Source organism: Hemicordylus capensis, chromosome 2 (genome assembly GCF_027244095.1).
Source record: "Hemicordylus capensis ecotype Gifberg chromosome 2, rHemCap1.1.pri, whole genome shotgun sequence".
NCBI lineage: Eukaryota > Metazoa > Chordata > Lepidosauria > Squamata > Cordylidae > Hemicordylus > Hemicordylus capensis.
This window is the reverse complement of record NC_069658.1, coordinates 106,505,895-106,526,544: the sequence shown is the minus strand read 5'-3', so window position 1 is coordinate 106,526,544 and position 20,650 is coordinate 106,505,895. Positions and strand designations below refer to the sequence as shown.

The following is a 20,650-nucleotide window of genomic DNA, read 5'->3' as shown; positions in this document are numbered from 1 at the left end:
AATTTGCTAGATCCACAAGTGCTTGGTTACTCTGGATGTCAGTCAGTCTCCTTTTGCTTATGTTACTCTGTATTGTGCCAAGAACGGTGCTAATACTGTACATTCTTGGAAAGCAGAATGAACTGTGTTGTTAGGGTACAGCTTGATGTGACCCTGGAGAGAAATGATTAGGATCTTCCACTTACTTAAAAAAAAATTAATAGGCTGTAAGTGTTGGACCAGAACTGGGGTACATGTGTGGTAAGGATTATTCCCCTTGTCATTTTCCTGATTAAAGCTGCCTCTCAAAATGTCCATTTGCCCTGTTGGAGAAATTATACAAGTACTATACAGGAGTGTGGGAAAGGGAGTCACTCCTTTAGAAATGAGAACATGCCGATGCAGTATTAACATTCCACTATCTTACAAACTGCTGGGGTTTTGTTTTTTCAAGAACAAAGGAATTTTTGGTAAGTTTGCAACAAATTGACTTTAGGGGAAAACATTACTGTTTTCAGCTCTTATGAGATAATATTACCTCTCTCATCTTCTCTACGCCCATTGTGAAAATATATGAGATAACTATCCATTCCTGTGTGGAAGGCCAGCGATCCATCTTCACCAACACAATATAGTTGAAAAGCATCAGGTAACCAATGTATGCCATCTGCAAAGAAATAAACCAAATTTTCCTGCACATAAATGTTCAGCTCATATAAATTGCCTAATCTAACCACATTAGTTTTTAATTCCATTCCTATCTGCATCTAACTATAAGAGCTTGAGCAATATGGCTGGCACTCTGGCACGTGCATAATTCTTTAGGAGTGCAAGAGTTCCAATGCTTCTCACAACATCCTCCTACCACCATTGCAAGGGTTTCTGAATTCAGTTCAGGAAGGAAATCCTTGTCTAACAGAAAATGCATTCACAATGTTGCCCTGTCCATTGGAGTGAGTGTGAATAGGCACATCTACTCCATTAGAATGCATGTGGACTTCAGGCATGGGAGCTAGTCCATCATCAGAGTCCCTGGTGGCGCAGTGGTAAAACTGCCGCCCTGTAACCAGAAGGTTACAAGTTCGATCCTGACCAGGGGCTCAAGGTTGACTCAGCCTTCCATCCTTCCGAGGTCGGTTAAATGAGTACCCAGAATGTTGGGGGCAATATGCTAAATCATTGTAAACCGCTTAGAGAGCTCTGGCTATAAAGCGGTATATAAATGTAAGTGTAAGTGCTATATGGAAGCTGGCCCAATGAATGCTTCAAAACTTGCTATAATTATTAGAACAAAGAAGATCCCACAACTTGAAAGAAAAGAGAAATCCATAGAATCACAGAATGTTAGAGTTGGAAAAGAGGCCTTCCAGTGCAGTCCAAGCCCCTGCTCAGTGCTACTGTATCCCTGAGAGATGGCCATCCAGCCTCTGTATGACAACCTCTAGAAAGGGAGAGTCTACGGGGCAGCTAAGTATACTTTAACACATCCCACCAGTTCCTGGGTATTATTCAGTGACATATACAGGGGTTCAAATTCTTATCTTTCTATAAGCCATCTACAGTACGTAGAGCATCATCCACTTGTGCATCAGACAATCAAACAGTGCTTTGCTTATACAATGTAAACATACTGATGAAGGGGGCCCTTGCAAATTTGTGTCACTAGGAACAGATGACAAAATGATAGTCGCTCCTTACAGTGTAGAACCAAAATTTAACAATTGGTGCATTGTAGAACTCATAGATCTTGCGTCCAAAGGGAATCAGTCTGTGTCTACTGTGAACTTCCTCCTCCTCCTTCTTTCGTGATGACTCTCCATTGCCACGTCCCAACATTGCCTACAGGGAAAAAGGAGAGTCATAGTTGATATGCTGCCAGTTGACAAAACTAATTTAATTGATACAATTGGGGTGGTAACCAACCAAGACCAATATACATTGACTTCTTAATTTTATATTAAGAATCAGTGAACTTTTAGCCCATTAATAATCTTGAATGATTTACACACATTCTGTAGACTAATTTATACCTTGTGAACGTCAAGCTTCCATTCATAACACTGACTGCATCTTCAAATGCTGCACCAATGATATTTCAACAGAAGCAATCAACATCAGTACAACTCGTTAATGCCTTCCACATCTCAGTTCTGGGAGAACAACCATACAACAGAGAAGTTTCTACTTTTTGCTTGTTGATTTGCTTTTTATTAGGTAGCTTTTTACTTTACTGAAAAAAAGCGTAATTAATTGAAGAATCGCAGAACACTCAACTATGATGCTGGGATAGGCATGGAACATACAGGAAAAAGGGGTCCTGAAAGAGGTGAAGATATCATTAGATTTGGTATCTAACTTAATAGATACCAAATTATTTAAATATCTTATTTAGACTCTGACAGTAAGCACAATGCAGTACTTATGACTGTAAACAGAATAAATTTACAGTGCAGCAGCAGTCACACATAAAGTTTGTGTAGAATTTTCTAACTTCTGGATTCCTAGCACTGCTCAGAACATCTTAGAGCCTAAATGGAAGCTTTAAACTTGTGTTTTGGGCGGTATAAAAATATGTTAAATAAAATATGTTAAATAAAAATAAATAAATTCAAAGTTAAAACATAGTGGCTGGCATCCTGATTAATGCAGCACCTGTGCAATGGGAGCACGAATGTAGCACCAGTGCTTCTGAAGAGTTCCAGACTAATACTGCACCAGTGCTAGTGTTTGCATGTGTGCACAATTTCAGTGACCTATCCTCTGCCCAGAAGCCCTCTGTATCTCCTGAAAATATATCCCTGGGAGCTGCACAACCCTCAGGGACATATTTTTAGGAGGCCCAAGGTGCTTCCTGGGGAAGGGGAGGTCAATGAAATTTGTCCCCACTGCTGAGTCAGTCAGGGTGTCAGCCAATGTTTTCATCAATAAGCAAGTAAATGCAAACTCTATCTAGCTGCGTTTCTATGCTCAGCATGGTAAATTTCGTGCTGGTACATGAGGAATTGAAAGGAACTGAGGCATGTACAAAACTGATAGGATGTCTGTCTAAGAACCATGAGAAACAGGTACATGCGAAGATAAGGTTGGCATTTATTTAATTTTATTTTAAAATATATATATCCTACATTTTCCACAAATGGAGGCACCAAGTAGCTTATAGAAATAAAACAAAACAATATACCTTACAAATTAGAACAAAACCTTCCATAATTACAAGAGTAACAGACTAAAATAGCATAATTTTGTTGACAGAAAATAAATGTAATTAAATAATCTTGGGAGAGAGAATAACTGACATTATTTTCTTTTAATCCATGGTTTCCACAATTTTAATTCATTAAATCTGTCTGTGGATATTAATTATCTGATTAATGATAGGGTTCACAGGCCCTCTCAAGTGCATGCATATTCAAGTGGTTCAGGCCACTCTGAGCTCCTTAGAGGAAGAGTGGGATATAAATGTAAATAATAATAAACAAGGGAGAACACCTGTTGTTGTCTCTTGTTTATTCCAGAAGCCCAGGCTGTAGCCTCAGTTCAAGGTCTAACACATCATGCAGCTTATCAACATGATTCTACTTAACTCCTTCTGTACTTCATTTTAAGACCTAAAAGCCACAGACTTCCAGGGCTTATACTACTCCCCTACCCCATTTTCTTGTTTTGCTTAACAGCCAGCCTGTTAAGAGCTCAAAGAACTCAAAAGCTTGTTTAAGATTTTGTGGCCTTTTGTTTAGTCCTAAAAAAGGCAAGAAACAGAAGAAACCAAAATAGATGTCAGAACAGATGGTGGAAACTGCCAAGAAGAGGAGAGAAGCCAAAGTCAAGGAAGATAAAGACCTCATGAAGGAACTTAATAGGGAATTTCTGAAAGCTGCTAGAAGAGACAAGGAGCAGTACTACAATGACATCTGTAAAGACCTTGAGGATGTAAACAGACATGAAAAAACAAGAAAGGTTTTTCAAAAAATCTCTGAATTCAGAAGGAGGTTCCAACCTCGAATTGGTATGTTAAGGGATGCCAAAGGACAGACAGTAACTGATTTAGAGAAAATCAAACAGAGATGGAAGGAGTATACTGAAAATCTGTACAGCAGGGTCGTCAATGTCCAAGATACTCTAGAAGATATTCCCAACTTGCAAGAATCTCTAGTATGGGAAGATGAAGTTAGATCAGCACTCCGGTCATTATGATGTCGGAAGGCTACAGGAATTGATGGAATAGCTACAGAAATATTTATTTATTTTATGTATTTATTTTTTATTTCTCAAATTTGTACACCACCCCAAACTTTCATCTCTGAGTGGTTAACAATAGCATAAAACAAGTTAAAAACATATACAAAAACCTAAAACAACTTAACAATAAACCAGAGATTAAAACCTAAAAATATAAAAAGCTGAGAAAGCTTGGGTGAACAGATGGGTTTTCAGGTGTTTTTTTAAAAACTTCCAGAGATGGGGAGGATCGTATCTCGGCAGGGAGCACATTTCACAATCTCGGGGCAGCGACCGAGGAGGTCTGTCTTTGTGTAGCCACCAAACAAGTTGGCAGTAACTGGAGACGGACCTCCTCAGATGACCTCAATGGGCAATGGGGCTCGTAGTGAAGAAGACGCTCTCTTAAATACCCAGGGCCTAAGCCGTTTAGGGCTTTATAAGTTATAACTAGCACTTTGTATTTTGTCTGGAAACCTAGTGGCAGCCAGTGTAGCTCCATCAGTAAAGGAGTAATGTGGCAGGCAACAGAAGAAGAATCAATTAAGGCTCTAACTAAACTATGCCAGCAAATTTGGAGAATGACACAGTGGCCAACAGATTGGAAGAGGTCAGTCTACATACCCATACCAAAGAAAGGAGACTTAACATATTGTGCAAACCATCGCACAATAGCTTTAATTTCACATGCTAGCAAAATAATCCTCAGGATCATCCAACACAGATTACAGCCCTACATGGAAAGGGAACTGTTGGATTTTCAAGCTGATTTCAGAAAAGGCTGAGGAACAAGACATTATTGCTAATGCACACTGGATAATTGAGAAAGCCAAAGAATACCCCAAAGAAGTCAATATGTTCTTAATTGACTACAGAAAAGCCTTCGATTGCGTTGATCATGTCAAGCTGCGGAATATCATGAGGAAAATGGGCGTACCAGAACATCTCATTGTTCTCATGAAAAACCTATACACAGGGCAGGAAGCCACAGTCCAGATGGAACATGGTGAAACAGACTGGTTCCAGATCAGCAAAGGAGTATGATCAGGCTGTATACTTTCTCCTTATTTATTCAATTTATATGCTGAATATATAGTGAGAGAAGCTGGATTTGAAGAAGATGAGCATGGTTTTACAGTTGGAGGAAAAAACATCAATAATCTGCACTACGCTGATGACACACAACTCTGAAAGCTGATAATGAGGATGATCTGCAAGCTCTAAAATTGAAAGTCTAGGAGCACAGTGAAAAAATGGGACTACAATTAAATGTAAAGAAGACTAAACTAATGACAACGGGTACAGCAACCAGCCTCAGAATTGATAATGAAGACACTGAAATGGTGGATAGCTTCTGCCTTTTAGGATCGACCAACAGTAAAGGATCCAGCAGTCAAGAAATACGCGACAGACTAGCACTTGGTAGGTTTGCACAGAAGACCTTGGAAAGGATATTTAGATGTCGTGACGTGTCTATACCTAAAGAAGACTTTAGAGGATACCATGGACAGCCAGGAAAACACACAAATGGATCATAGAACATATCAATCCAGAATTTTCATTTGAGGCACAAATGACCAGGCTGAAACTATCATACTTCGGACACATTATGTGAAAACCCAGCTCCCTTGAGAAGCCTATAATGCTGGGAAAAGTTGAAGGAAAAAGAGGATGAACAACAGCAAGGTGGATGGACTAGATTACGACAGCAATGAATGCATCACTGAGAGACCTTAAAGGCCAAGTTGAAGACAGATCATCCTGGACAGAATCTATCTATGTGGTCGCTAAGAGTCCACACCGACTTGACGACACTCACTCATTCATTCACTCAAAAAAGGTATTACTAGAATTTGTGGATTTTTAAAATAATGAACCAACACAAGTTTCTATATTTTTTATTATTAAAAGATACCCTTCTACTGATCCCAAATATTATAAAAACACACTCCCAAAATAAGCAAATTAAATTAAGTGCAGCAAGGATTTTCCATGGACTACTTCCTCTGTAGGACTCCCAGGGAATCCATGGACCCCATGTTAAGAACTCTGCTATAATGGAAAATTACTAAATGCTTATAACTACAACTGAATTTTCAACACAGCTAGACCTGGTCAGAGTTTATTTATTATGTATTGATATCTGTAAGAATTTGTATTGTACATTTGTGGATGAAAGCAGATGCTTGAAATGTTATTTTATGGTTTTAAATGTTTACTTTATGGTTCCATTCTTTTTTATGGAAAAGAAGTACAGTTTGGGTTAAAGAAGCAAAGAGTTAGTCTCATACTTCTAAAAAAGATGGCAGTTCCTTTGAAATTTTTTAATATACCATAGTAATAACTATAGTTTTATCTTTATGGAGAGAGAGCTGCAAGTAATGCCTGAAATGCTGCAATTGCTGTAATGTAATTGTGTTATGCAGTATTAATATAAACTGTTATAAAAGACAACTAGGTTTGCACTATGTAGGATGAGTCACACAATTATCCTGGGTAGGCTGGGAGGGCGTGGTGGTGGTGGAGGCTGAACTTAACTTACCTTCCCTAACTTTCCTTCGTAGGGTGCCTCCCGCGGGCCCACACGGACAGCCCTGCTCCACACAACACAGAGCAGTGCAGAGGGATCCGGGGTTAGAACTTCTTGTTCTGGCCTCTAGGCATCCCTCAGTGCAACATGCAGCACATGCGTTGCATTGAGGATTCCCCTATTAGACGGGTGCTCTACGCGCCCATCTCTGTGACTCCTCGGGTTGCATGAAGCCCAAGGAGTCGCACGATGCCTGGGTTAAGGGTGCAAGAACACCCTTAACTTCAGCTAAAAGCCTGGTTTGTTAAGGGGGTTCGGCGGATGGGGAACAGAGGGATCTGCGAGGATTCCGCCCCTTCTCACGACCAGCCTAACCCTGCTTGGGGCAGCCCAGGCACGATCAGGATGCTTGTGAGAATAGCCTCTGTGTTTGTATGTCTTTTTGGCCCTTTTCTAGGCTATTGCTTTTATTTTACACTTCTGCTGCCTTGCTATAATTGCTCTGAAATAACCATGGGTCACTGTGAACTAAACTTTATGCACTCTGAAATGAAGAGTAATCTTGAAACGACTGAGGTCTGGGTTTAAGCTGAGGACCATGAATGTTCCATAATTCTCAAAATCCCCACTATTCACAATATTGCAGAAAAAGCCTAAGACAGCAAATGGTTTGCAGTGGACATCCAGTTTTTTCAGTGAAAGAAGACAGTAGTGGGGGGGCAGGGAGATAATTTGTTCGGAGATGGATATATATTTAGGTGGCTTCTGATTTCTGTTCTATAGCTTTGCTATGATTCAGCATGAATCAGGGTGAATCATGAAGGAATGTGAAAAGTCTGCATCAGTAGCATCCTTGGCAAAGACTAGTTGCAGGTATAAAGGTCTTGATCGCTGAGTGAGTCTACCTGCAGTGTGGCAACAGGGCACACTGAACTACAATGGTCCATATTCCCACCTCCCACATCATTTCCTATAGTTCCTGCTTTTCACCCTTTTCTGATCTGCTTCCTGCGACCAGTATAAATCTCAGTTAGCCTCCCTGACTGCCCTGCACACCTGTTTCTCTTTCCCTGTCCCACTTCCTGCCAATATATGGTTTCTCCTACCCTCCATTTTCAGAATATGCCCCACTTTAGAGTATGGAATTTCACCTTTGTAGTAAGTGAAATAGTAAATTCTCAACAGCTCAAGAATCAGCATTGTACTTGTTGGAACAGGAGGTTCCTTTATATTAGCTGCTGTTGACTACATACAGACAGATCACACACAGGATAATCAGAAATGAAATTATTGTATTTTAACAAGGTTCAAGCAAGCGAAGGAAAAAGTGACAAAATTGTCACAGGGCTGAGTAGAGGCACATGGAAAGCCGTGCTACTTCTCTAAAAACAAGACATTACATCACTCTATGCTTCTGAATTTTCAGCCAAGAGTTCACTTGGAAAAACATGGTATTGGGGGGAAAAGGAACAGGAGCCAGGAGCACCACAGAGAGAGGGCAATTACTACTCACTACATTTTAGCCCCATGAAACAAGCTGTGCTTACTGGATTCGAATAAGCATCTCATTAATTGATCAGAAGCCAGCAATAATCAACTACAATTAAAGCAAAACAAGCTCGTTTCAGAGGAAAAGCAACCTGTCAATCTTATGCTGGCTTCTGATCTTTTCATCTTTTTCCGGTGTCCAGGGTCTTGCCTGCATAAGGGTCCTGTGGGTAGATCTTGTGCCTAGGGTCTTCTGCTTCCCTGAATTTTGGGTCTTGTAGGCAGAGCCTTCCGCTTGCCCGCAGACAAGATCTTGGGGGCAGCTCTTGCTGATCGCCTGTAGGAAACAGCCTAGTTTTTAACAAAATTTAGTAAAATAAAACCCTAAAACTATTTGTAAACTAAATATGGGCCCTAGGAGTCTAGTCTTGAGAAGTCATATGCCAGCAGGGGACTGGGGGATTTTTAATGGTCAGACTTTAAGCGGCTTGATTGTCTCTTTCGTATACAATATATTCATTCAAAATTAGCGTGGCAAAGTGTCACTCAAATATTTAGCTAATGATTACTTCAAAGGGATTCCTCACTTCTGTCTAACTGCTTGCCATCATAGGCAGAGGTTGTACAATGGAAGTTTTAGTGGTTTTTAAGAAAAGCAAAAACTCTACCTCACAAAAAACACCCCCCAAAGGACAGAGAAACAAGCTAATGAAAGAAAAATATGCAAATGACAGTCACTGGACTTAACTAGAAGCCATTAGCCTATAAAATTGTATATTGGTCCATACATAACAAAAATATCTATAAGAATTCTTAGAGGTGTTTTTTTTAAACTCTTAGACAGAATGGCTCCCCAGGATAATGTAAACTGAATAAATGAATTAATGAATGAATAATGTATTTCAGCTTCCAGACAAAAACCAGAATATCCTACAGCATGCCAAATGACACATATACTATCTGTGAAAGAGTCCACAGAAAGAGATTCCTTTCAGGTTTTTAAAACCACTATAGTTACTGTATACAGTTTTAGAGTTTAAAAATCTCTATACCACTATACCAGATCTACATCTCTGTTTAAACATGGCAACTTGTTATTTATCACCTTCTTTAGCCTGACTTAATTGAACAAGCTACCTGAAGACTAATAACCCAGAGCCTGAACATTTTCACAACATATTGCAAGACTTTTACTTTTGAGCTGGTTATTGATGGCCAGGGTAAAAACTTTAATGCTCAGGGATATTAGCACATATTAGTTTAACCTGATTTTATCAGGAAGTTTCATTTTAGGTTGTGCTGTATCTGTCTTCACAGCAACAACTGGAGATGCCTTTGATTACATGGTTAAACAACAGGGACTTTTTGTTACACTGTAACAGTAAGCATATTTGACACTTAGGTATGCATTTTTTCCATTATTAACCCTTTCACTGGCTGACATGATGAGGGAAATTACTCTGAGTAGTCCTACTGAAATTAAAGGGACAAGAAAAATTCTACTTCGAGTAATTTCCCTCAACATGCCAGCCATTGGCTTAGACAAGTTCATGGAGGACAGGTATATCAATGACTAGTCTGGTGGCTATAGGACACCTCTAGCCTCTAAGGATGTGCAAGAACCAAGGTTAAAGCACAGGTTCAGTGCTGCGGGGAGGGGAGCAGTGGGTGGGAGCTTAAAGAAGGAGAGCAGGTCTGACACCACATGCAGCTTCCTGCTGGGGTGGCATGCATCGCAAGTACCTGTGGATGGCACGAGCACACAAATGGTGCCTGCTCATGCATGGGCACCATTTGCGTGGTCGGCAACACCATGCTGACCATGCAAATGGTACCTGCATATGTACAGATCCCATGTTCACACTGTTGCCACGCATGGTACTTGAGATGTGTGCTGCCCCAGCAAGAAGCTTCATGGGGCAGTGGAGAGCAGGTAAGGACCTGTTCTCCTCTTTCTTAAAGCTTCTGCTCATTGCTCCCCTACCTGCAGGGCCGAACAGGTTTGGACTTTGCCCTAACTGGTTCAGCCAGATTCTGTGCTCGAACCTCAGTTTGTAGACATCTGTTTAGAGGCAAGATACTTCTAAATACCAGCTGCAGGGAAGCAATAGTAAGAGAGAGGGCATGCCCTCACCTCTTGCCTGTGGGCTAATCAGAGAAATCTGGTGGGCCACTGTGTGAAACAGGATGCTGGACTAGACAGGCCTTGGGCCTGATCCAGCAAGGCTGTTCTTATGTTCTTATGCACTGAGCTTTAAACCTGGTAATAACAAAATGATACATGAACATCTAAAATGTTGCTGTGTCATCTTTATTTTGAGATTTTGCATGCGCACTTTTTGTAATTCTTCTGTGCTTGATCACTAAATAACAGTCGCATGTACAATCGCATGATGAACACTGTGTATTCATACGTCTTGTTAAGGTGAATTGGGTAAGGCTGCTGAATTGCAGGCTGCTGAGCCTGGTTACTCATCTTAACAAGATGAGTGCATTATTTCTCAAAGGAAAAATTGAAATGCTGTAATTAGCAGTGGGTTGCCATCAGGAAATACCTGGGCATAATCTTCCCTACATGGCTTATGCCCAGAAGTACCAAGAGTAGTTGGTTGCATCCCCTAACACACAGGAGGCAAATACACAGCCAACCTTCTGCAATGTTGTTGCTTACTGTGAGTTCCATGTCCTCCTCCTCTTTTTCTTTAACTGGTTTTTCTGGTTCCTCTGGCTCCTTCTCTTGAATCTGATGGATCTCTTGAGCCTGAGACATGTAAGGCATGTCATCTTTGTTCTTGAACTCCAAGCTGAGAATTGAAGGAGGAAGTAGAATTCCTAGAATTACCTAAAGCAATAATAATAACAATAACCATCACAATAAACAGGTTATGATTATGCCAGTTGCTTTTTTAGTTTCAAATTGCACATGCTCTTTGGGCCATCCAGCAATCTGACATCTGTGCATGTGTTTAAAAACGATCAGCCTGGCTAGTGCGGCCATTGTGTGAGCACAGGCAGGCATGGCAGGGCAACAAATGCCCCCCTAAAGCCCTGACATTCTCAAAAGCTTTTAGAATGAGCAGGTCAGACTTGGCTCACGCTGACACCCCCTTTTAGAGTCTGAACTGGAAAAATCTCCAGTGTATCTCTTTTGCTAGGAACAGGCTATGCTTTACATTTGTAAGCCAGTTATTGCTAATTCAGTGTGACCTTTCCCTAGGCCTCAAGCTACTATTCGATTTTAAAGCAATCCTGACCTTTAGACTTGAGTTTTTACGCATCCGAAGCCTGCCCATCCACATGTCGGTGAGCAGCATTTGGCTACAAGTGTGAGCAATGAAATCTCGATGCTTTGCTGCCACTGCGAGTTGCAGGCACGTGGCGTTGCTCCAGTTCTTCAGCTCATAGGTCAGCAGTTTCATTGCCAGCTGCTCATCCTGCTTGTAGGATTGGTCCAGCAGCTCCACTGCCAGCTGGCCAAAATCCCTGCAATACAGGGTGTTTTCATTAGCTCGTGCAATCTGTTACATGGAATCTAAACGGTTGGCAGGAGCTTCTGCTGTAAGGGCTATGTCAGGTGCTAGGAGACTTGGTCAAGGCACCAATACTACTTTCAAAGGTTGGTGCTTCAGGTGAGGCACCTAGATACGTTTATTCATGTGTAACTTCTAATAAGCCCTCTAGCTTCCACTTGCCTCCTATGCTCATCTTGCTACTCACCTGGATGCTTATATCGGAACAAACCTATTCTCTATTGTGCATCTATGGAACATAGGAAGCTGCCTTCTACCAAGTCAGACCATGGGTCCAGACAATACTGAGTCAAGTTAGACTCAGTATTGTCTACACAGACTGGCAGTGGCTTCTCCAAGGTTGCAGGCAGGACTCTCTCTCAGCCCTATTTTAGAGAAGCCGGGGAGGGAACTTGGAACCTTCTGCATACAAGCATGGAGGTGCTCCTCCCAGAACGACCCCAATCCCCAGAAGGGAATATTTTACAGTGCTCACATATAATCTCCCATTCAAATGCAAACCAGGATGGACCCTGCTTAGCAAAGGGGACAATTCATGATTGCTACCACAAGACCAGCTATCCTCCCTTTGACTAGGGAGGAGATCAGCTCTCCTCCCAATGACAAAACGAGATTTCCTAAGGAATCCTTAACCAGGGAAATGCGGTATGATTTTCAGCTTTGCTATGTGACTATGTGGAGGCCTAGAATTCAGCCTTATAGGCATCTTCTTTTTTACCCAAGTCAATTCCTGGGGTTTATTCAGTATCTAACCATAATGGAGGAAAGTTGAGCTGTTGTGTATGCCTGGTGTCAGGGCTGGCATTAACTAGTGGCCATTATGATGGTGTTCAACTATCCCTGGTTTCTTGAGGTTCATAACTGTGCCTAAAATTCCAGGTTAGAGGGTGTGAGTCTTTTTTACCCATTTGATCATGTCAAAAAGGCTATAAAGCTTTATAAGCCACAAAGTAGCTTTAATTCATAACCTTAAGGTTAAACTATTATTATGTGGCTTATGTGGGGTATTTTCTGAAAGGACTGGGCTACAGGCAGTGCATTATTGCAATGTTATGGCATCTGCACCCACTTTCTATTACTTCTTAGGCACAATTCAGTGTGCTAGTTTTACATAATAAGAGCCTGGGCCTGACATACCTGAGAGACTATCATCTCCCTTATGTTCTATAATGACTTTTAACGTCAACTAAGAGTGCCTTCTTGACTGTGCAATCTGAATGCCAATTTCTAACAACAAAAGCCTCCTTCAGAAGTTAAAGGAAGAAAGAAAGACAACGCACATAAAGAAATTTCCTCAGTGGCTACTTCATAATTGCTGACCTTAGTTTTCCTGAGCTTCCTGAAAAGCTTTTGCTGAGGGCTGAGGAACCCTCAGCAATGCTATGGCATTGTTACCGTGTGAGTGGCTGCCGTGTGAGTGGCTGCAGAAAGAGGGAAGAAAACTGGGTGGAAACACCTGCTTTGCTAGTGAAGCTCTACCTGGTTTCCAGCATCTCTCCCCTTCTCCTTCAGTTGCCCAGACCACAGACCACAGCATTGCTGAGGGTACCCTGACCTTTGGCAAGGGCTTCTCAGGAAGCTCAGGGCACTGCTGAGAGAGAAGATGACAGCTCTGAAGATTCTGCATTTGGAAGGTGTCGCTCAGTATGTAGGCCTATGTTTTTATGAACTGTGAATTGGAATACATAAATAATGAATTGATTAATAACTCCACCTGGAGTTGTGATTCAGCTCCTGAGATATGTCATCCACCATATCATTCTCTGATGCTTCATGGGCCATGGCTTTGCAGAGCTTACAGGCCACTAAAGCCTTAGCCATAGCTTCCTCTCCATGTTGCCAGAAGAAGAGGGCCATCTTTTGGCGCTTCATCAGCACAGCCCAGACCATCAACTCATGGAACGGGAAAGGGAAATGGTTAATTTCAGGATCATCTAAGTCAATATCTACTTCCTCCTCTCGTTTCTTGGTTGTCTTTCTTCCCCTCCGCATTGGGACATCATCCTATAAAAACATGGGGGAAACACCATTAGACAAAAGCATTAGATCTATTTAATGTTTTACTAGGAAGAAATAAAGTTAGTGATGCACATGTTCCTGAGTTTACCTATCTGCTCAGCCAGACAGATAATTCAATATTCAGATTTCCCCACAAAGATAATAATCTACTGCTTTATGTCAATAATTTCAAATCCAGTGCAGTCTTTCATTTATCACAATATCAGAAGAGAGATACCTACAGAACAGCAAGCCAGCATTACAAGAACGCTGGTTGGGACAGCATTTCTAACATTCCCATTAACTGCAGCACTACTATATGTTGATTTAGTCCTCCTAAGAAAGCCATGATTAAGTAACTTTGTCTGTTAACTTTTAACTAACAGTTAAAAGTCTTCACTTCAAAAGTGAAGTCTAAACACTTCAAAGTCAGCCTTGTGGTATTTGGAATAACTATGGGAGCTGAAGTGGCGAGGTAGACGAGGAAGTGGAGGAAGACTCGGTGCAAATCTGACATTTGAAGATCTATGCTGTGGAAGTGTGAGCAGCAAAGAAGCAGCTCTTTTCTGCCCGCTTTGCTTCCTCAAATTCATGTCCAGCAGAGTTTCCTAGGGTTGTGAGCGGGGTAGTATATGCCCCTCCCCCTTGAATTTGAACTTGGAACCATCAGTCACTCATTGTGACGTTGATGTTTTTGTGGATAAAATCTTCCGTATTTGGGCCAAGCTGGATTCCACAGTTACTACAGAGTCTGTTGTGGAGGTGTCCAGCAGCTCCTCTTATAGGATTAGATTGGATCACATTCAGTTTGTAACTCCTGAGGAGTGGACAAACTGTTTCAGACCGTGCGTCCTACCACCTGTTCTCTTGACCCTTGCCCAACTTGGCTTATCTCATCTGGTAATCAAATTATCAGAGAGGGTCTGGTAAATATTATAAATGTTTCTCTGAGGGAGCACAGGATGCCTCCTTGTCTTAAGGAGGCTCTTATTAGACCTCTTTTGAAGAAATTTGCATTGGATACCTTGAGTTAGTGAATTACAGATCCATTTCTAATCTTCCAGGGCTGGGCAAGGTGTAACAGATGATGGCCTCTCCTCCAGGCAGTTTTGGATGATACAGATTTTCTAGACCCATTTCAAACTGTCTTTCAAGTGGGCTATGGGACAGAGACTGCCTTGGTTGGCCTGATGGATGATCTCCAATTGGCTATTGACAGAGGGAGTGTGACTCTGCTGATCCTTTTGGATCTCTCAGCAGCTTTCAATACCATTGACCATGGTATCTTTCTGGGTCGCCTGAGGAGGGTGGGATTGGGTCGCACTGTTTTACAGTAGTTCAATTTCTACATCTCTGGGAGATGGTGTCACTTGGAGATTGCTGCTCTGCAAAGCGAGAACTGAAGTATGGAATTCCATAAGGCTCCAAACTGTCTCCAATGCCCTTTAACATCTACAAGAAACCACTGGAAGAGAGCATCAGGAGGTTTGGTGCATGGTGTTATTGATATGCTGATGACACTCAGATCTATTTCTCCATATCAACCATCAGGAAATGGCATAACCCCCAAATGCCTGCATGGAGGCAGGGAATGGAAGAGCAGACCACACAAGGAGAGCTTGTGTAAGTATTTTACAGCTGCCCAATAGTTCATACTGCCAGGAAGCTTTTCACATGTGGCTTCTGAAGCCCTTTAACTTGCATCTCCTCCGGAATGGAGTAGGTGTGTTCACATATCAGCTAATTTTATCCCCAAAGTCCTGTGAGTTATCGGGGAGCGTTCACACACAATTTGGGTTTTTCACTGTACCTGAATTTCCAGGTACATTTCCAGTGTAACCTGATTTATACAGGGGTAAAAAAAATCCACTATTTGTGTCGGATTTTTTTGAGACAACTTTGAGTTCGCAGTAAAGCCTCCCTGCAAACTTGTGGTAAAACCTGCTGTGTGTAAAAGCCCCTGGTAGAGCCAACTATGTGTATGAGGCCTCCATGGCCCTCAGCCGTTGCTCACTTGTGTCAGTCTGGTGGCACAATCTGCATTACCTCCTCTGCACTACACTGTCACATGCTACAATTGGTACACAGGATTATGTAGTAGTAAGTCACCTTTCTTGAAAAGAACCTGCCCAGACCTTGCTTCTGACTGGTTTACTCGGCAGGTGGAAGGGTCGGTACGGCGATGTTGGGATTCCCTTATGGTCTAGGGGCTCAGCAGTAAGATAACCTGAGGACTGCAGGCCATGCCACAGCAAGGAAGGAGAGCAGAACCCAACCCCCACTGTCTCAGTACTTCTGCACAGAGCTCAGAGGCTGACATGTTGCAGCCTGATGATGTTGGACTGAGAGAAGATGGCCAGAGTGATGTGGCAGAAGTACAGCAGCTGTGCTGGCAGGTAAATAGGCAACAGCACAGGGGAATGAGGGCATAAGCCCCCTGGGGAAGCAAAGGGAGGGCTCAGGTGGGAACAATCAAGGGTAGCACACTAGTGGGGGGTTAATAAAGGATCAGAGTGGTCTGTAGGATGGAACAGGGACAGAACGTGAGACTTTTTCCTCTCTATTTAAGTCAGTGATGATCAGTGATAAGGAGGACTGGACATTGGATAAGCCTGCATCCTTGGGGAGAGGCCAGACCATGCACTGAAAAGTGAGCAGAACTCCCTCCCCAGAAATATGAGGCCCTACTAGTAGAGACAGGAAGAGAGTGGGCACCTGTGAGGAGGGTGCCACCACAAAATCTTGTAAAATAGAATTCATTTAGTTGTCAAAATCCAAAGAGTTACTTTAGATGTGCCTAAGAGTCTGGGCATGAAGTCACCCAATGGGGCAGCAGGGAAATGACTTGATTAGCAAGCCAGAGGTTGCTAGTAATCCCTGCTGGCATGTTTCCCAGACTATGGGAAACACCTATATCAGGCAGCAGCAATATAGGAAGATGCTGAAAGGCATCATTGCATACTGCATGGGAGATGGCAATGGTAAACCCCTCCTGTATTCTACCAAAGACAACCACAGGGCTCTGTGGTCGCCAGGAGTCGACACTGACTAGACGGCACACTTAACTTTACTTTAAGAATCTGGGCATACCCAGTGGATTGTTTGACTTTTTCGTTTGAATAACAGAAAAATAATAGTTGGCATTTGTATAGTGCTCTTGATGATTCAAAGCACTTCACAAGTATTATAATTTTTACAGTAACTCTGAAAGGTAAGTAAGTATATCCCCATATTGCAGCTGGGGATCTAAAACTGAGAGGGAGAGGCTTGCTTAAGTAAGCTTATGGCAGAGGTGAGATCCCCATTGGAGAAATCCTGATTTGCAGCAGCTGACTTGACGTCACACTTTACTTTACTTTAGTCTCTTAGCCACTACCCTACATCAGCTCTCACTGGTCACTATGCCACATCATAAATTGCTTTGGACAATAGCCCATTTCCAAAGTGGTGTGTCATGTGGCATGAGGGTTGCTGTTCAAGAAACAAGAGCCCAAAGCCCCCTTTGGTGCATGAAACTTGATTCCACAATTCCTTGGATTGTAGCCATCTATCTATATCTATATCTATATCTGCCTATATAAAATAAAACACATGTTTACATAATTCTTCTTTCAAGGATATCAGGGCAGTGTACAAAACCATAAAACCTAACATAAAAATACAAACAATTTTAAAACAGCAATTAAACCATAACAAAACAAAAAGCAGCAGCAATTAAAACATCAAGAAAAACATCACCACCTAAAAGTATTAAAGCAATTAAACTGCTCATGGAAGCCAAATCCAATTCTGAAGACATAAGACATAAGGAGTCATTATCAAGGCCTGGATAACAGGCCTCTTTGAGCTGGCATCTAACTCTTGAGCTGGCATCTAAAAGAAAGCAGTGAAGGAGCCCAACAGGCTTTCCTAGAGAGGGAGTTCCACAAGCGGGGTGCCACAGCCAACAGAGTCCTTTTCCTGGCAGCCACCTGCCTCAGTACAAAAAGCAGGGCACTTGAAGGAGGGTGTTGGCAGATGACAGATGGCCATGTATCAAAGCCTACTGTGATAATGAATAGGTTTGGTTTTTATATGAAAATGAAAAATGTCATCAACATGGATTACATGTCACTTACCTCCATTCCCAAAAGTTTTAGGGCTTTGGGCTGTAGGGAGAAAGAACAGAAAAATGCTATATACTGTGTTCATTAAAGCAGAGAGACTAAAGAAAACCACCCATATCTAGTTTTAGAGCTTGCTAAAACTACCACCCATATCTAGTTTTAGAGCATGATGCACTGCTCTGATAATGAGACCTCAATGTATGTACTAAAGAAATCTCTAGATGTTGTCTGCTTATGCTGAACTGTATTGCATGTACAGTGAGTCAATTGTGATTCAATCCATTATTTCATTGGGCCTAAAGGAGAGTCCCTGTTTGCACATCTCTATATTCTGATGTTTTGGGAAAATCTAGGTCTGCTTTATCAAGCTCCAATACCCATTGCATAAAGGGCTGAGAGATAGATAAAGAGTAAAAACAGAGAATAAACCTTCCATTAACTGCAGAGACAAAATGTTTGCTGCTTCCTTTCAGTAAACATCTTTTTGGCTGCAATTTTTATTGACATCAATTTGGGGGTAAGATCATGGCCAACATTTTCACTAACAGTGTGAAGGTGCTGCATGCAAAGCACCTCCACAGCATTTGTTTGTTTGTTGTTTCTCTGTGTAAACCACCCTGAGCCATTTTTGGAAGGGCGGTAAAGAAATTGAATTATTATTTCTTGTTTACACAGTCAGACAGGTGTTATTGACTGGTTTGTTTTATCCAGACATCGAGTCCTTCCCAAGGACCTGGGTTGGCTGAATTTTATTGTCAATTGTTATAGATATCGTCTCAGAATATAGGCTGTTCCCAGTAAAGCTGCTTTTTGTAACTGGCTGATGGTTATTTCTGTAGCCCCTATGGTGTTAAGGTGCTTTTCAAGGTCTTTTGGAACTGCACCCAGGGCGCCAATGACCACTGGGATTATTTGGGTCTTTTTCTGCCACAGCCTTTCAATTTCAATTTATTTGGTGATTTTTTCTATTTCTTTTTCTTCTATTCTGCTATCCCCTGGTATTGCTATGTTGATTATTTTAACTTGTTTTTCTTTCTTCTCGACTACAGTTATATCTGGTGTATTGTGTGGCAGATGTTTGTTTGTAGTCGGAAGTCCCATAATATTTTTACATCTTCATTTTCTACCACTTTTTCAATGTTATGGTCCCACCAATTCTTGGCTACAGGTAGCTTGCATTTTTTGCAGATGTTCCAGTGTATCATCCCTGCTACCTTGTCATGCCTTTGTTTGTAGTCAGTCTGTGTGATCTTTTTACAACAGCTGATTAGGCGGTCCACTGTTTCATCTGCTTCTTTACAAAGGCGGCACTTGCTGTTTGTTGTGGATTTTTCTACTTTGGCTCTTATTGCATTTGTTCTTAGTGCCTGTTCTTGTGCAGCCAGTATTAAACCCTCAGTTTCTTTCTTCAGGTTGCCATTCTTAAGCCATTGCCAGGTTTTGGTGATGTCTGATTTTCCACTTATATTGTGCAAATATTCGCCATGCAGGGGCTTATTTTTCCATTGTTCTGCTCGGTTCTTGACTTGTTCTTTCTTGTAGGCCTGCTTTGTTTCATTGGTGTTGAATAGTTTCTCGTTCTTGACCATTTGACGTGCATCGTCTTCACTGTCCCTTATATATTCTTCAAGGCCTCTTTTCTCCTCCTCTACTGTTTGATGGACTTGCAGCATCCCTCTTCCACCTGAGCTGCGAGGGAGGTATAGCCTAGCGACATCACTGTGGGGGTGCAATCATCATCATCATTATTAATTTAGAAATCCAGAGTCCTGCTGTGACATCAAAAATAACTTTTTTGTTGTTTTTGTTGCAGGGTCGCCACCAAAGGGGCCACACCACAGGGAGTCGTCCCTTTGGTGGAGCCACTTTGGGGGATAACGAGGATGAGGGCCAGGCTGTTTGGCTCAAGATCCCTCGTGGATGTGTAAAGGTGGGTGGGTATTTTAATTTGGCTTCTTTCTGAATTCCTGGGTGAGTTGACTTTTAATGTGTCTGGGTCTGTCTGGAGATGGGGAGACAAGGGGTGTATCCACTGATTATGGGGCAGCTATTCCAGAGGTGGTGGGGAATAGCAGAAGTAACGTTGACAGGTCAGCTGGCCGTTGCAGGGGAAGGGAAATCAGAAACTTAATTGCTGTTTCCCCTTCTGGCTGTCCTGCCAGCTCTTTGACCTTGGGAAGCAATGCCAACCAACCACAGAGCCTCATCGTGATCCTTTGTAATGCCAGGTCAGTCCAGAATAAACCTTAAAAACCCTGAAATCATCCATGATTTGATTCTGGATGAAGAGGCTAATCTGGTATGTATTACAGAGACTTGGTTGGGAGAGTTCTGGGCAGGAATATTAAGGCAGCATGTGCACACATGCATTCAACATGGGGCATTCCTGATTCAACCTGAATGGGATCTAAAATTAACTGAGTAGACATTAAAAAACTTTTGAGTGCAGGCATGTGCACATGCCTTAGAGAGAACACTGGTAGGGGACTTAAGTGTTCACTTTGGGACCAGTTCATCTGAGGTGGCTCAGGAGTTCATAGTGGCCATGATGACTATGAGCCTATCCCAGGTGGTCTTGGTACCAACACATATTGCTGATCACATGCTTGATCTGGTTTTCACTCTGAACAGGGTGGTGTTCTGTGGGTGGGGACTCCAGTGATTTCCCCATTGTCATGGATGGACCACCATCTGGTTAAGGTTGGGCTCACAGCCATGTTCCACTTCTGCAGGGGCGAAAGGCCCATTAGGATGGTCTGCCTGAGAATGTTACTGGATCCAATGTGATTCAAAGAAGCCTT

General features: G+C 42.1%; 1 protein-coding gene across 15 annotated transcripts in view; it reads right to left on the bottom strand.

Moving 5' to 3' along the window:
- TRPM3 (transient receptor potential cation channel subfamily M member 3) overlaps positions 1 to 20,650 on the bottom strand; it is a 598,368-nt gene that overhangs the window by 41,398 nt on the left and 536,320 nt on the right. For 9 of the 15 annotated variants that reach the window (XM_053291345.1, XM_053291347.1, XM_053291350.1 and 6 more), the window contains 7 exons: positions 17,862 to 17,891; positions 13,460 to 13,749; positions 11,470 to 11,698; positions 10,887 to 11,057; positions 8,427 to 8,552; positions 1,678 to 1,818; positions 518 to 646 (listed from right to left, as the gene is read on the bottom strand). In XM_053291345.1, coding sequence (XP_053147320.1) covers positions 518 to 646; positions 1,678 to 1,818; positions 8,427 to 8,552; positions 10,887 to 11,057; positions 11,470 to 11,698; positions 13,460 to 13,749; positions 17,862 to 17,891 — 1,116 coding nt within the window. The remainder of the gene's footprint in view (positions 1 to 517; positions 647 to 1,677; positions 1,819 to 8,426; positions 8,553 to 10,886; positions 11,058 to 11,469; positions 11,699 to 13,459; positions 13,750 to 17,861; positions 17,892 to 20,650) is intronic. The other 6 variants (XM_053291352.1, XM_053291355.1, XM_053291356.1 and 3 more) reach the window with 1 other exon arrangement.